This window comes from Lepisosteus platostomus, chromosome 7 (genome assembly GCF_059453375.1).
Source record: "Lepisosteus platostomus isolate fLepPlt1 chromosome 7, fLepPlt1.hap1, whole genome shotgun sequence".
Taxonomy (NCBI): domain Eukaryota; kingdom Metazoa; phylum Chordata; class Actinopteri; order Semionotiformes; family Lepisosteidae; genus Lepisosteus; species Lepisosteus platostomus.
The window spans coordinates 21846447-21861516 of NC_142617.1; the positions used below are offsets into that span (position 1 = coordinate 21846447).

Here is a 15070-nt window from a genome sequence, read left to right on the forward strand (position 1 = left end):
ATCAGGATGTGGCTCTTACCTGGCTCCCCTCTCGTTGCCAGAAGATGGCAGGCTGGGGATTGCCTGTGGCTTCGCACTGGAATGTTACGGTCCGACCCACTGCCACAACTTGGTTGCGGGGACGGATAACAAAAGCTGGGGGTACTAAGGGGGCCAAGAGGAGAAAAGGTTAGTTCAAGTGAATTAAAAAAAACAATAAGTCAAAACATGGCATTTACTCTGGGACCTAACAAAAGTATACATTCTTTATAAAACAAGCAATGAATGGCTTAATCAAAAGTTCAAGATTTGTTATGATAACTTCAGGCAGGCAGATTTGACTCTCCCATTTGAACACAGAACTGATTTATAAACACCTATTGCCTTTAGTTCTCATTCTTCATTTTCAACTTTCAGTTGTTGATACTGTATGCTGTTTTAAGGCCACTGATTCCCATTTTAATGCAAAAGACTGTTCTCCAGCTTGAGCAGGTGGCTTCCTTTCCAGGGGATTTGCATGCAGAACCCCACTAAACTTCTGGAAACAAGATATGCTACAATTGCTCAGACTTTATCTGCTTTCTGCTTCTGGCTTTAACTTTCTGCCAAATATCAGAATTAAAATGACTGAAATATTTACTCTTTCAGTCAGTCTTACTCAGTGCAGATTACAAACCGTCAAATCATTGCTTGCATGCATACAGCGGGACAGCTATAAAGCTTCAAGAAAAGTCTGTCAAGAGAAAATTCAATTGAATAGAACAGACACAGATTCAGCATGCCTTAAAGAAAATTGCTGCAGCTTTAATTGTAAAGGAGACATTGGCCTTTTCACAACTCACTGGAAATGCTTAGAATTTTCAAGTATGTTAATGTTAATCATTTAAACAAATTCAATCCAATTAGAGAAGATAAAAAATAATTTAAATGGGAGTGTGATCGTTACCTTTCCTAATTTGCAAGAGTACATATAAACTTAATTTAAATGGAAAGTGAGGAAGATCTGAACCATGTTGACATCCTCAATGATGCTGTCTCATTCCAGGTTATTTTATTTATGCCCCGTTAAATACTAATTTCATATAGTACAATGTAAGTCAATGCATTCTTATTCAGGTGGCACTTTCAACAGCATTGCCTCTGAATGGTGGCAAACAGTGAGCAGCAAAGGAAGATATTCCAGAGGATGGCAAACACATGCTGAATTCTTATAGCTCATTCGCTTTCTTATGTGCCTAGTGCAAAGGAACAATTAAAGGTTTATTCAATGCTGAGAAGAGAAGAAAAGAAACACAATGTTTCGGCTGTGGAGCCTTCTTTAGGTATGCCTTTCCAACCTTCTTTTTTAACAATATGTTTTAATACAGGGGGTGGTGTGGTGTGTAGCATGGCTGCCACAATTTTATCTTACAGCCTGTTGTCAAGGCATCTCTAAATCTTCCCCTCCATATTTGTGTGACTCTTGATGGACTGGAATTGATTCCCGAGTTTATCTTGCCTTGCACCCTGTGTCTGCTGGGTAAGTCCGGTAATTATTGAAGACGGACAAATGAAAGTTTGACTGTGTCAAAACATTATTTCTTGTGAATCTTTAACAAGGAAGCACATTCAACTTCAACTGTAAAATACCAAAAAATGGTTTACTAAATGTGCCTGTATGTGAAAGATATTATGCTCTATCATTTTACAGCAAGAGGGCAGAATATCTTAGAACCTGAGAGAGAGAGAGAGAGAACACCTGACTATACCATCAATTGGGGAAGACTTTCAGCTAGCTGTCTTTCATAAAGTTAGAAAGTGTGTCTCTATTAATAAGAGTAGTAGGGTTTAAAACAGGCAGGATTCAGAGAGTGGTCTCTAAGTGAAAGAAGTCAGGCAAAAGTGAAGAGCAAGGGTTAGTACTTTTCTCATATAGCCGATTGGTTGGGGATCTCCTGTCTTTTCTTGGGTTTAAAGGGACCAAAGCTCTCTCAGCAAAGCCGTCCTAGTACTGTCGGGTTAGGAATCTTTAAAGACCAACATATAAAATAAACTAGTAGCAAACTCAGTTGTTGCTGTGTCAGGTCTACTGGTAAGATCACAGTTATGGTAGACCTGGCCAAATTGGATTGATCTAGAGAGGGCTTATAACTGCTACCACCTAACACCACAAAGTGTTCTTTCTCAAACAAAGGAAGATAACATCTATTTAAATCTGGAGGGGATTACCGCAGAAGGGACAAGGTAAATTTAGCCAGTTATAGATTAAGGTTGGCATGGTTATAATTCCTGGATGGAATTTAAAGGTTCCCCAGTAGTGGAATAGAAAGAGAATGGTTTTCCAGTAGAGGAACATAAAGGTCAGAGGCTACAAGCTCTGGAGGGAGTTTTGGTAAAGGAGTATTGTGGTATTTTAAATATTAAGGGTTACGTCTCATATCATACGTACAGTATATGGGATAGGTCTCAAGATGAACTAGCTAATAAGTTATCAGCTATCCAGGCAGACTGAGTGGAGTTTGTCAGAAGGTTGGATCTAAGGTAGACTTGGGAAGGGAATAGGTTCTCCTCAGTCATAATTCCACTGTTAACTGTCAGCATCCTGAAGCTCAGAGTCTGTGAGCAAAGTTTTATAGATGTTACAGTGAGTAAGAACTTCTGTAGCATGTGGCAGCTGGTGTGAAACTCATCCTTACTTGGTTTGTAAAGATACAGTTTTCTCAGAATGTAGCTGAGGTTTTTTTGGAAGGGATCCAGAAAACTTCTGATTAATCTTAAGAGGACAAAACGGTTAGTCAGGAGTGAGTAGCTATAAGAAAGACTAGAGAGGTTAGAGCTATGGTATGTAAACCTATGATAAACGTAAGCTAAATAGCATCATGCTCAGGGTGAGGGAGATAAGGTTTCGTTAAAGAAACATTCCCTGGAAGGTTATTGGGTTACCCGAACTCAGCAGGTAACTGGACACACATAATCTTGGAGAACATTAAAATTACGTTCAGATTCTCACTCACAGTTACAACCTAAGCTTTAGGAGAAACTGGATGTCCAGTCCTGGAACATTCATTACATAACCTATGTCTAAGATAGAACAATTAAAATGTGTTGAATGTTAAAAAGGTACTAAAAGAAGACAAAATTCCAGACAGCAAACAATCTGAGATTATACAATGAAGATGCGATTTAAAAACCTGGGATACTGTAAGCTATAATGATGGGCATGGATTGATGATACTGTACACAGGTATTTCCGCCATAGTATTGATCAATGAAAATTGTGAAAAACATAGTATAATAAAGAAACACTTTGTCTTCTGACTTTCAAAATCTTTTTTCAAATGCTAAGCTGATTAATTAATTGATTTTTAAAAAATGATAATGTCGTTTACGAAGGTACTGTACATACCTAAGCTGTCATCTAATTAGGGATTCAGTTTTTGAAAACAAAAACAATCATAGTACATCCTTAGATCAATGATGGGACATTCAAAGAAAAAAATGAAATGAAACTTCTCAGGTTTACCTTGTCCCTCAGATTCACATTTACCCATAAATATGTTGTCCTTTCTGCCATTGTTGCCCGTGACAATTGAAACATGAATGCTGATTGGTAGGTGGAGAGGAAAAGTGATGAAAGGATGATGTCTGACAACTTCCTGTTGCTGTCAGTGCAGTGAAGAGGTGACGAATGAAATTTCAACTTACCAGACACAACTAAAAGAAAACAAACACAAACAATGCATAAATAAAAGTAATTCAACTTAGAAGAAAGAAGCATAGTAGAATGCATGGGAAAATCACAAAACACAGATGGTAATTTGTCTTTAATGAGGAACTTCAAGAATGTTACTGACTTTACTGTCAATGTTAATGCAAATGTTTTAATGGAAATTCTTCTTAAGAAATATATTGTTTATCTCATGTAAGTAGCTGTATTACAGGCTTTTCTTATCTTAGCAATGAAAATGATATCCCAGTGTAAATTCACATTACAGAATTTACATTGGGATCTAATAGGATGGCATTAGCTATGACAAAATTATACAAATAGGAAAAACATAATTAGGTTCTTACATTAATTGAACAGATATCCTGAAATCCAGAATACAGTGTTTAGGAAAAAGATACTCTAAGACTACTTGCATTTGAATTCAGTAGGTCAGAGTGAACAGTGTTCATGGTATTTCAAAATTGTTCATTCTGAAAACAGACAATCTGTGATATATTGAGCACTGATGGGGTAAGTACCATATAGTTCAGTTGGGTAGCTGCATCAGCATGCGTAGGCTGCAAAGGAACAAGTAATAGGTTTTTTCCATGCTGAAAAAAAGAAGAAAGAAAACACAACGTTTCAGCCATGGAGCCTTCTTCAGGTGTGAGCAACTGAAGAAGGCTCACACCTGAAGAAGGCTCCATGCCCGAAAAATTGTGTTTTCTTTCTTTTTTTTTTCAGCATGGAATAAACCTACTACTTGTTTGTTTGCTAACTACCATATAGGTTATATTAAGGCAATGTCTGAAGCCAGGACTTCAGAGTCCAGAGTCTGAAAGCTACAAGGTATTACATTTTATCAAATGTTTCTGAAAACTGCTGATCACTTAGCTGGCTGTATTGCAACAGATCAGCAATGCAGCTAATTGGTTCACATCTCTTATCATTTATAGAAACATAATATATAAATATATATATATAAATATAAATAAGGTAACATATTTAAAATCCTGAATGCAAATTAATACTTAATTAATAGTGTTCTGCAAAAACATACAATAGGCAAGGTATATATATATAGTTCATATGACAATAGGCAATAAAACCATTATTTTATACACAAAATAGGACGTTTACACTGCTAGGTACAGAACAACCTACTAAGAATAAAACTACAGTATTTCTCTAAACTGACAAATTATTTTTTTTCTAACAGGCATTGATGACTTTTAGAACTTGACTTTAACTGGTCTATTTCTATGTTATAGCCTCCTCCATCTCAGAACTTTTACTATAATTTGTATTGTAAGAAAAAAGATTCTCTATATTCATGTGTCAGTATAATTACTGTATGTATACAATTCTAATGCATGTGTCTCTTCTGCAGCATTGAGAGCTCCCAAGGACAGAGATCAGTCTAGGCAGTTAAGCAGGGTTATCTCTGACAGTATCGGTCATGCCTGCCAGAATTCTGTGCGCTGTTATGAAACAGTACTTAAAACTGGTTCTAAATCATGATCAAACTAACATTAAACTTTTTTCATTGAACACATAGAAAACAATGAACATACATTAATGTCCTCTTTCACTGAGAATATGCAATTATATAACTCACACAAATGTTATAGTCAAGCAGAATCAACAAATTAACAAAACTGAATTACACATTCATATCCGCAGAGTAACTAGTCAAATCAAATGAAAAAATTGAAAACAAATGATAAGTTGATCATCAGGAAGTATGAATGAATGAAAAACATGACCTCTGGAACAATGTGCTATGGAGTCAAAAAGTGGACTTGTCTGGCCATAAAAACATCTGAAAACGTCTGAAAAACCAAACACTGCCTTTGACCAGAAGAATCTCATACCAACCATCAAGCACAGTGGTGGGGAGGGGTGAAAGTTTGGGCCTGCTTTGCTGCCTCAGGATCTGGATGCCTTGCTGTCATTGAGTCTACCATGAATTCCACACATACCGGAGTATTTGTGAGGAAAATGTAAGACCTTGTGCCTGAGAGAGTTGAAGAGTAAGGACGAGTGGGTCAGATTTGCTACCAGGTGAAGTGAGACTGATCAACTAAAAGGAAACGTTTTATTCAAGTAACTGCAACCAAAGGAGGTGACACAAGTTACTGAATCAACTTGTATGAAAGGTGTAGCTTCTTACATAAATTATTTATCATCCGAAATTCCAAATTGTAGGGGTATAAAAAGGAAAAAAATCAATGGAGTTTCATTTTTTGCAGTAAAAGAGATTGTAATGTACTGAAAATTTGGAAATGTGTTGCTCCTCCTCATTAATTAACATACTGTATGCACTGAACCTCAAAAGGAATAACTGTAGTGGAGATCCCACTATCCCTTTTTCAGCATAGTTATAAAAAAGAAAAGCAAAAAAACAAAGCACTTGTTGTAACTCTGTTTACATAAATAAAAAATATAATGTAATCTAGCAAGTTGGTTATATCTGATTCTGTTGTCAATTGAATTTATTTAAACCTACGATAGTGTGGTATTTAATATTAATTTTACATATACACAAATACTCGATTGGGGTGTTTTTACTCTTTTCTGAAGTGTTTTTTTTTAAGTGGAATAAAGAACTGTAAAAAAGAAATAGAATGAAAGTCAGTGGCAAGTCCTCACAAAGCTAGGAATACAAACTGGTATGTGTCAACAAGGCAGGCTTTGAAAGTTTTTACGTAATCTGAAATTTGGAAATGCTTGCCAGGGACACATGCAGATTTATTAATTAGGGTTTCAATGCTTTCTTACACATAATAGCTTATATCAGCCATGTGGTAAAATGCGCAGCATGTCTATTGTGTGATTAATAAAGCCCTCCTGTGGGAGTATTCTGTGCAGAATGTCTTGCTGTATCTCGTCTTCATTGCCTGCTACACACTGGGCCTTTACATTCACATACACACCCAATGCTGTAATTTATTAATGTTCAAAAGATTAATTATAGGGGAAAACACAAATGTTATTTCCATTAACAACCTAACTTCCTAGTAATGAGGGAACTGCACTGTGTATCGGGTGGCTAAAGTCTTAAAATCTCTCATTTCCCTGGTTTCCTTGAACAGGATTTCTGTTCAAGACCAGGACCTGGAAATTCAAATCACATTTTGTACAGAACTTGGAGAGTTTTTGTGAACAATTTTAAGAAAAAGAAAAAAGAATTATATGAATATGTTAGCATCAGACATCAAAGCCTCAATGTCAAAATGTAGTTTGCAGAACAGTTACAGGGAAATGCTAAGCATTTTTTCGGTTATTTTTTGGCAGGACACATACATTTCATTCCAGGCTCTTTACATGCATAATTAGTATACAGTACTGTATGTGTTTTGGGATTACAGACAACATCTATTTTCTTCCTCAAACAATAATCTCCTATAATCAAATTGGAGGCTGTAGGAAGCTTTTTTGGGATTATGTTTTCATGGTTTTTAAAATAATTGACCAGATTTGATTCTTGACATTGGTCAGTATTTTTTGTGTGGAAAGAAAACTTTATCAAGCACAGACTAAAGTGATCCTTATTTATAGACTCAGAAGCATGTTTTCTAACTTAATACTGAAACTAATGATCACTGCATTTGATTTGCTTCAGATTCAATTGCATTATATAATAATGCATTCTACAATAATACATAATATTGTAGAATAAAGCATATTTTTTCCTCGAAACAGCTTTCTATGCCTTCTCATATAAATTCGTAATTTATACTGTGGATTATTAATGAGCAAAGAGCACTTTCTGCATGTGACATTTGCCAGTCGATTTTTACACTGAAGAACTGCACATCTAAAAGCTAAACTGCACCACTGCTCCAGGGTCATTAGATTTTACAATGTAGTGACTCTTTACCTTTAAAACCTAACAGTGGAAAAGAATTGCGGTTCATGGCACCAAGAGATGTTTGTACAGCGTTACTATCCCCCTGTGAGGTGCAAAGTAGCATAGCTCTGGTTGGCCACTGCAGGGCTGTATTAATTAGCATCCACTCAGGCCTGGCTTCCTGTACCCTTAGTCAAGGGCTATTGAACACATCTGAGCCCTGAACAAGGGCTCTACCCTATCCATGTTTACTGTGTCTTGGTTCAACTGCAACCACCAGCATTAAAACCTGCTCTGTTTACTTTAATAAGCTAAGAAAATCAGTAAAATAACTCTTTGTAAACCAACAGCTTACTCGAACAAAATGCATGTTCTCCTACATAAAATACTTCAATATGAAGATAGAAATTTGAAAAAAGCAAGGGAACGTTTCCATAAAACAAAACATTCAAAATTCTTATTTCTGTGATGACCACAAGTCTTGAATTAAAGCTTAGCATCTTAATTCAAAATGGACCAAAACAAAGTTTTGGAACTGTCTTTGTTTTCCACTGATTGAGCAAGTCTATGACGAAGCTATGAGCGATTATCTAAAACTATCGATTTCTGACAGGTTTCCTGCTTTGTAGCATTTCTGTTTCAAAAGACACTTGTTTTTCTGAAGCAACAGGCAAAACTATGTCAATTCCTACTATGACCAGAAGAGAACACAGAGATTTCCACAGACTGAATAATTTAAAAAATATTACTCACAAGTGAACATGAAATTAATGCCTTCTTTTTATATATGCCACTATCACAGGGTCTAAGTCACTTCCTTTGCCTGGCAAAACAAGGATTTTATTTTGGAAAATCTGTATAAAGACAATTTAATATAACTACTATGCTATTTTTAAAGAACAGAATTGAACCCACCCTGTAATGGAAATCTGTAAATATGTTCTCAGAGAGAATGCAATACCTCTAGACTTGATTAAGACATCATCTGTCTGTTGGTCAGGCACTTGCTTCTGGTGCGAACCCAGGACAGGATTTTATGCCTTAAGTGATTAATTCAAGTCTATTCATGGCTGAAATTAACAGCAAAGCTCTCCCACCTCTAGCTTTGTTTTCCTGGACAAAGAACAATGCAGTTACTTTGAAAATATCAAAACTATCATGAAGTTGCCTGCATGTCAAGGACATGAAAATCACAGAGTATGGAACTTATTGTCTCGTTAGGATTCTTGGTCGTACTGGGCATTTGTCTGGGTGGACGCTAAGTAGGCAGTTGAAAGCTCAACAAGATTTACCATAAAAAGGTGGAAAAGGTGAGTGCAATAGTTTTCTGTGTAATTTTTTATCTTCTGATAGTCTATACATTTCAGGAGGCATTCGAAACTAACATTCCAATCTCATACTGAACATGGTGCTTCTGCCATAAGTCACCTAGTGGATCTACAGTATTTATGTACCACTGTGTATTTTCACTGTGGTGCTAATCACTTGTTCAAAAATAATACTGGGTTTGTCACCTCAGATAAGATAAGATCACTTTATTAGCCATATACAATTTCTTGCATTAGGAATTTATCTTTTTGCATACCCCAGCTTGCTCTCCATAATACACACAGACAGGGAGAGAGAAGCTTGGGGTCAGAGCGCAGGGTCAGCTATTTATACAGGACCCCTGGAGCAGTTGGGGTTAAGGGCCTTGCTCAAGGGCCCAACAGAATAGGATTCCTCTGCCGGCCGTGGGATTTGAACCAGCAACCTTCCAGTCACAGCTGCATATCCTTAGCCACCACTCTGCCCCTGCAAGACCCCCTGACAGATTTTCTGACGCAGAGTTAACGGAGTAGCTGGTAAAAGCCACAATAAACATCTTTACCACGGAATGCTTTTTTTCTGAATTAATTAAAATTGCTCATTTACTGAGATAATGAAGCTTAATCCAATGTAATAAATTGAACGTGTGTCAACAGAGTATCGAGGAATACTAATTATTGCTGTAGCCTAAAATGTGGTTTGATCAGGAAGTTCTGTGGTAAAGGCACACTTCAGATCCTTAAAAAAATACTGTAAAAGTATAAAATGCCCCAATCTCTGGAACAGATTAATTAGGGTGATGGAAAATGTCACTAATGATAAGAAGGATTTTAATAGCTTGAATCTAAGTAAATGGGGCATGTTCATGCTAATACTACTATGGGTATTTCCAAATTCCTAAGGACATACCCTTAGAGGTCACCTGAATGCTAGGTCTTTGTTTCCAGTGTATTTCTGACACAGTTGATCACTTTAAGAAGGCAGGATAATCCAAGGTGAAATATTCAGCTGCAAAATAGGCGTGAAATCCTTTGAGACTTATGAAGTAGAGTTTTAGTGCTCCCTCCCTTTCTCATACATTCTGCAGGGCTTATCAGAGCAATCTGAAGCTGGAAGTATCACTCCAGTCTGGATATACATTTGTCAGACAATCATTTTGTTATGTCTCATTTCCTCTGGGGGCAATCTATGGAGACAAAAAAGCAGCTCCAGCAAAGAGAAAGATTAACATTTCTGAGTTCTCCAAACAGAGAAGGGACCTGGTATAACCAGTCAGAAGACACAGTGTACAGAGATATGGTATCTCCAAGCCCATCTCTCATCTTCCTTCCTCTATTCAGAGTGGCAAATAACCATTTAAATTCCACAATTAAAGGTCATTATTTGAAACATGTAATTTCCTACTGTGGTACTAGAATTGCATTGCTTTAATTATAGTATGTGCCGCTGTAGCCATGTTGCCCCTCATCATAAAGTATGGAGGCTGAGAACAGAAAAAACTTGGGGTTTTGAAGAGATTTTCAGTATGCAAAAGCATACAATTTCTTGACAACACTATTTTTTCATATTAACTATAGTGGGCTTTGAATGAAGAAGGATATAAAAGTGTTTAAAGTTAAATTTAAAGTTTAACACAGTGATACAAAAATTGTGCTAAACATACCTATATAAAAAGGAAGACATAAAAGCATTTTTGTGTTAAGAAGACTTCAGCTGCATAAAAGCCATCTACTGTACATGGACACATGTCCAAAAATGATAAAGTGATCTTCGAAAGCTTGAGAAACGTAATTGTTTACAAAACGCATATGAATAACACATATACTGGTAATTTTAGGCAGGCCTAGACGTGATGTTCTCCCATCAAAGTACTAGGGATATCACTGATAATGTCTGAGAAGTAAAGCATTTTTATTTTTAGGGGGAAAAATGGCCACCTTAGGCTGACCTATCCTTTAGGTTACAACAGCCTTTCAACTTATTTATTGAAACTTTGAAATAATAGTGAACTGCTGGGTTGCACTGCAATGTGAGGTTACTTATTCTGAATTCGATTTTCCATCACAAAGAGCTACACTAGCTCTCGGGAGCACTAATGCACAAGAAAACTTTTGTACAGGTTTGATGCAGTTATATACTTCAACTACATTTTCTGTATAAACTGTTAGCCCTGCTCTATAAAATGTACTTTTCTTCAGAATAATGAATTACACCTACTGCACTGCTACACTCAAATCCAAGCTCAAGGAATACAGTACTGTATATTGCTATATTGAAGGAAGAATTCTATATTCAGTTTAAATGGTCGGATGACTGGCCACATTCAGAATTCAGACACACCAAGATGAACTTAATAGAGTCCTTTAAAACCTGACTTGCCATTCTGAAAAAAACAATTGCTCAGTTTTGGGATATTTCAGGCTGCATAGCCAGTGAATGGTTAAAGGTGTGCGCACAAGGTAGAGGAAGGAAAATACTTTCCTACCAGACAATTTTGGTTATCATGGTAATATCTAATTTGACTTCTGTATTTATTTTGAAAAACACCACTCTTGGCTCTCAATAAAAAAATATTCTATACATTCTTGTGTGCTGTAATTATCATACTTGCTAGTGGGTATGGTAGTACTGCTATAGTATTTTCAAGATAAAGGTGAGCCAATCTTGAGGGAAGTGCAATCGTAATATGGTATTCTTAAACCATGCTGTGAAACTACAGGAGCTGCACAGTACAAAACAATGTTTTACAATTTAATGAAAGCATAAATAATGACACATAGATGTGGAGAGTGGAGGAGATATATACATTATATGGAGTGAATGAGTAATGGATGGCAAAAGCTTAAAGATTTTCTGCATAAAGCACAGAACTGATTTTCCCACAAATAAGTAAATCAAAGTTAGGCTGGCTGTGGGTGAAAAGGTAAAAAAAAAAATCAGTTAAAAAGAGAAAGGAAGGCTCTGTTTTAATCTATACTCTGATGTACTTGGAAAATGTGTAAATCTCACAGATAATACCAATCTAGGAGGAGTATACTATTTGTCATTTATAGTGTTGCTTTCAGATAGCAAAAACAAACTATAAATGCAAATTGATAAGCACTGAGCTTATAAGGGTTACTTGTAAGAACCTTATAAGAAAGTTTAAGTTTATTATTTTGAAATGAAAAATCATTTTTGTTTACCAGCAAATGAGGGGAAGCAACAAAAAATATATGTTGTTCTGGATTTAGATAACAGCACCTTGGTAACATACAGTATCTGGGCTCAAAGGATGTCCTATACAACTGGATGAAATCTAATTAGCTATTAAATATTAAATGAGTTAAATGGACCAAATGGTCTCATCTGTAATAGTTCTGATGCTCTTACCAATCGTTCTCAGGATTCAATAATTGGGCTGTGCTTTTGCATGTCAGCTAGTACCAATATGTAATGTGAAAAGCCCTGTTGCTTCATTACTCCTCTGAAAGACTGAAATTGCTGTTAACTCATCTGGATCCCCCAGTGCTCAATATTCACATAGTTCTGCTTTATTAGAAAGTGAATAAGACCTGGATTCCTACCTCACAGTCATTGCAGCAATTACTCTACTAACAAAAAGGTTCTAGTGTCTAACAAATGTCTCTGGAGAATTGTGCAAACTTACATAGAAAACGTGTTTGGCTGAATGATTTTTTGTCAAATGGTCTCAATCTGTGACACTATCTAGACCTGAATTCTCAGGGGTTTTTTTTCTTTGGAGCTGGAAGTACTGTACAGCACAGAAAATTGATGCAGTAGAAGCGCAGCCATGTTAGAGAACTGCATTACAACCCTTCCCAAGCCATCTCCTCTCAATGAATGTGCCAGCTGTGGTGCAGCACATGGACATCAGTGTTTCTGATTTGTACATATATCTCGTTTCAAGGTTTACGCAAACAAGCACTTACAAAAAGACATGCTGTTTGCTATATAAATATACTATTTATAATAACAATAAGTTGTATGTAAAATGTGTATTTATAGGTGGATGCAGATTGGACAGATTTTTGTGTACTTATTGTCACTCCCCACAGATTTATATGAATATACAACTTTTCAATATTGAGGACAAACCTTAGGTAAGGTTGAGCAAACTCTCAATTAATTTGCTTTATTGAAGTAACTCACCTGGCTAAGAACATGACTACATAACAGTGAAAATGAGACTTTTATGAGAGAGGAGCCAGGGAGCTGCTAAGCGCAAAGATGGAGCAGATGCCAAAAAAGAACATACAGTACAACTGGGAAAAATGAAATTGTGATATTTATACATAGGTAGGTGGATGTGGAAGAGACTTGGATTTGAACCTTCATTTAAAAGTCCATTAATTTAGGTATTTAATAGCTACAGCTAATAAAGTTAAATTTATTTGTCACTGCAGTATACTGAACAGCATGTGAGAAAACAAATCCATTCAAGATGATTCTGGGAATTTACCCAGTTATGTTCTCCAGTAATTAATTCCTGCAACAGTCATTAGCAAAGGGTGTGATATAAGGGACCTGGAATGATTTTTTATTTTGTACAATCTGTTCCCTAATAACCAAAAGGAAATATTTTTAAAGTGCTGTCCAGTAGTGTGGATTAAGGAACTTGTTTTCTACTAAATCTTCTCACTACCATAACCCTTCTTTTTGAAAATCTCCCTGACATGTAGTGTTCTGAAATCAAACCAGATCCACCTCAATAATCTTTAGACATCCACTGGTGTGTATCACAAGGACCGAATCTCGCTGGCCGTGTGCCTAAGTCTCACATGAAAGCCCAAAGAGTCAGCACGTTAAATAGAAGGGTGCTTGTACCGTGGACAGTTAAGGTGGCTGAGGCTTCTGCCTTTCCCACCATGTTTTCTGCCACACAGGTGTAGGAGCCCACATCCACTGCCATCACCCGTCGTATCTTCAGAGTGTGATCATCACGAATCTCATACCTGCATCAAGCCAAAAAAAGGACACGACAGAGAAACAAATATTAAATATTAAAGGAGATTCAATTGATAACTCAGTACAGCTCTAAGCTTGGAGCCTCTCTGGAAGCTCAATTACCTTTGCTTGTGTTCATCATTGTCTTTAGCAGCCAGTTTGCTGTAGCAGTTTGCTGCTGTGGAATTTTAGCTCACTAATTACAGCCATGATTCAGAGACTTTGGAATTGCTGTAAAGAGAACTCTGGGCTAAGTGGTAGATCTAAGCAGGTAATCATAATGTTATCGGAATCACAGAAATGTGGCGAACTGAAAATGACTGACAGATACACACTGTTCTGAAGTGACTGGAAAGATATAAGAAAGTGATGTACAGCTCTGTATCTCAAACATAGTGACCAGGCTCAGCAACTTAAGCTAGAGTCTTTGAGCATACAAGGAATAGACTTGTTAAAGTACATTTATAAGGTATAGTGTTAGACGTATCCTGTAGAGAATCAAAAATATATCTTGAGTATAATTCAACACCTGTAAAATGCAATTAATAATTTAGGTCCAAAAGAATTGGTCATTTTTATGGGAGTTTTTGTTTAACCCTTTTTAAGAGGTATTAGTGTGTGTGCCCTGCCCCAAATCAGGACATTTATTAATGTTTTAGCCTTAAAAAGGGATAATAAGGAACCAGTTGCTTTTTCTTAAAAAAGATTTAACTAGCTTGTCATAATACTTTGCAGCTGTGTCAATATTTTTTAAATGGAAGAATTTATCTAAGGAGTTTCTGATTGTATCCATTTCTAATATTAAGTACATGACATTTAAATACATTTAAAGTTTCAACACTCTTTTGAGCTATGTATTTAATAAGGTTCGAATGAGTAGATTCCTGCATTAAAAAAACGGTGTTGTGCTTGTATCTTTTTTTTGCAATGCTAATGTAACCCAGTCATAATTCTTTCCCATAGCATGCAGAAGCTTCTAGTTTACTTCACCTGCCAGAGTGCGCAGGTTAACATCAATTGTGGAAGGCTAGGTATAGAAACTGGCCTATGATCATTCACAGACAGAGCGGTAGCTTCAGAACTTCAATTCCCATTGTATGGGAATTTTTATTTCCTGATCGCAATACTGCATAAGACTCTATGCTGCCTGGTCATGTTGACCCCCTGCAGTGTCCTGCCAGTACTGGCAGCTTCACCGTTGGTGATCTGTTGTATATGCACATAAATAATTTAAAGGTTTATTTTTAAAAAATATGTATAGGATGGCACAGAACAATATTATTGCAGCGGGCAAC

At 36.4% G+C, this 15070-nt stretch overlaps 1 protein-coding gene across 5 annotated transcripts in view; it reads right to left on the reverse strand.

Annotated features, from left to right (window-relative positions):
- Positions 1-15070, reverse strand: part of robo1 (roundabout, axon guidance receptor, homolog 1 (Drosophila)) — a 507989-nt gene that overhangs the window by 54578 nt on the left and 438341 nt on the right. For all 5 annotated transcript variants that reach the window (XM_088639703.1, XM_088639701.1, XM_088639702.1 and 2 more), the window contains 2 exons: positions 13656-13783; positions 20-144 (listed from right to left, as the gene is read on the reverse strand). In XM_088639703.1, the coding sequence (XP_088495829.1) occupies positions 20-144; positions 13656-13783 (253 nt within the window). The remainder of the gene's footprint in view (positions 1-19; positions 145-13655; positions 13784-15070) is intronic.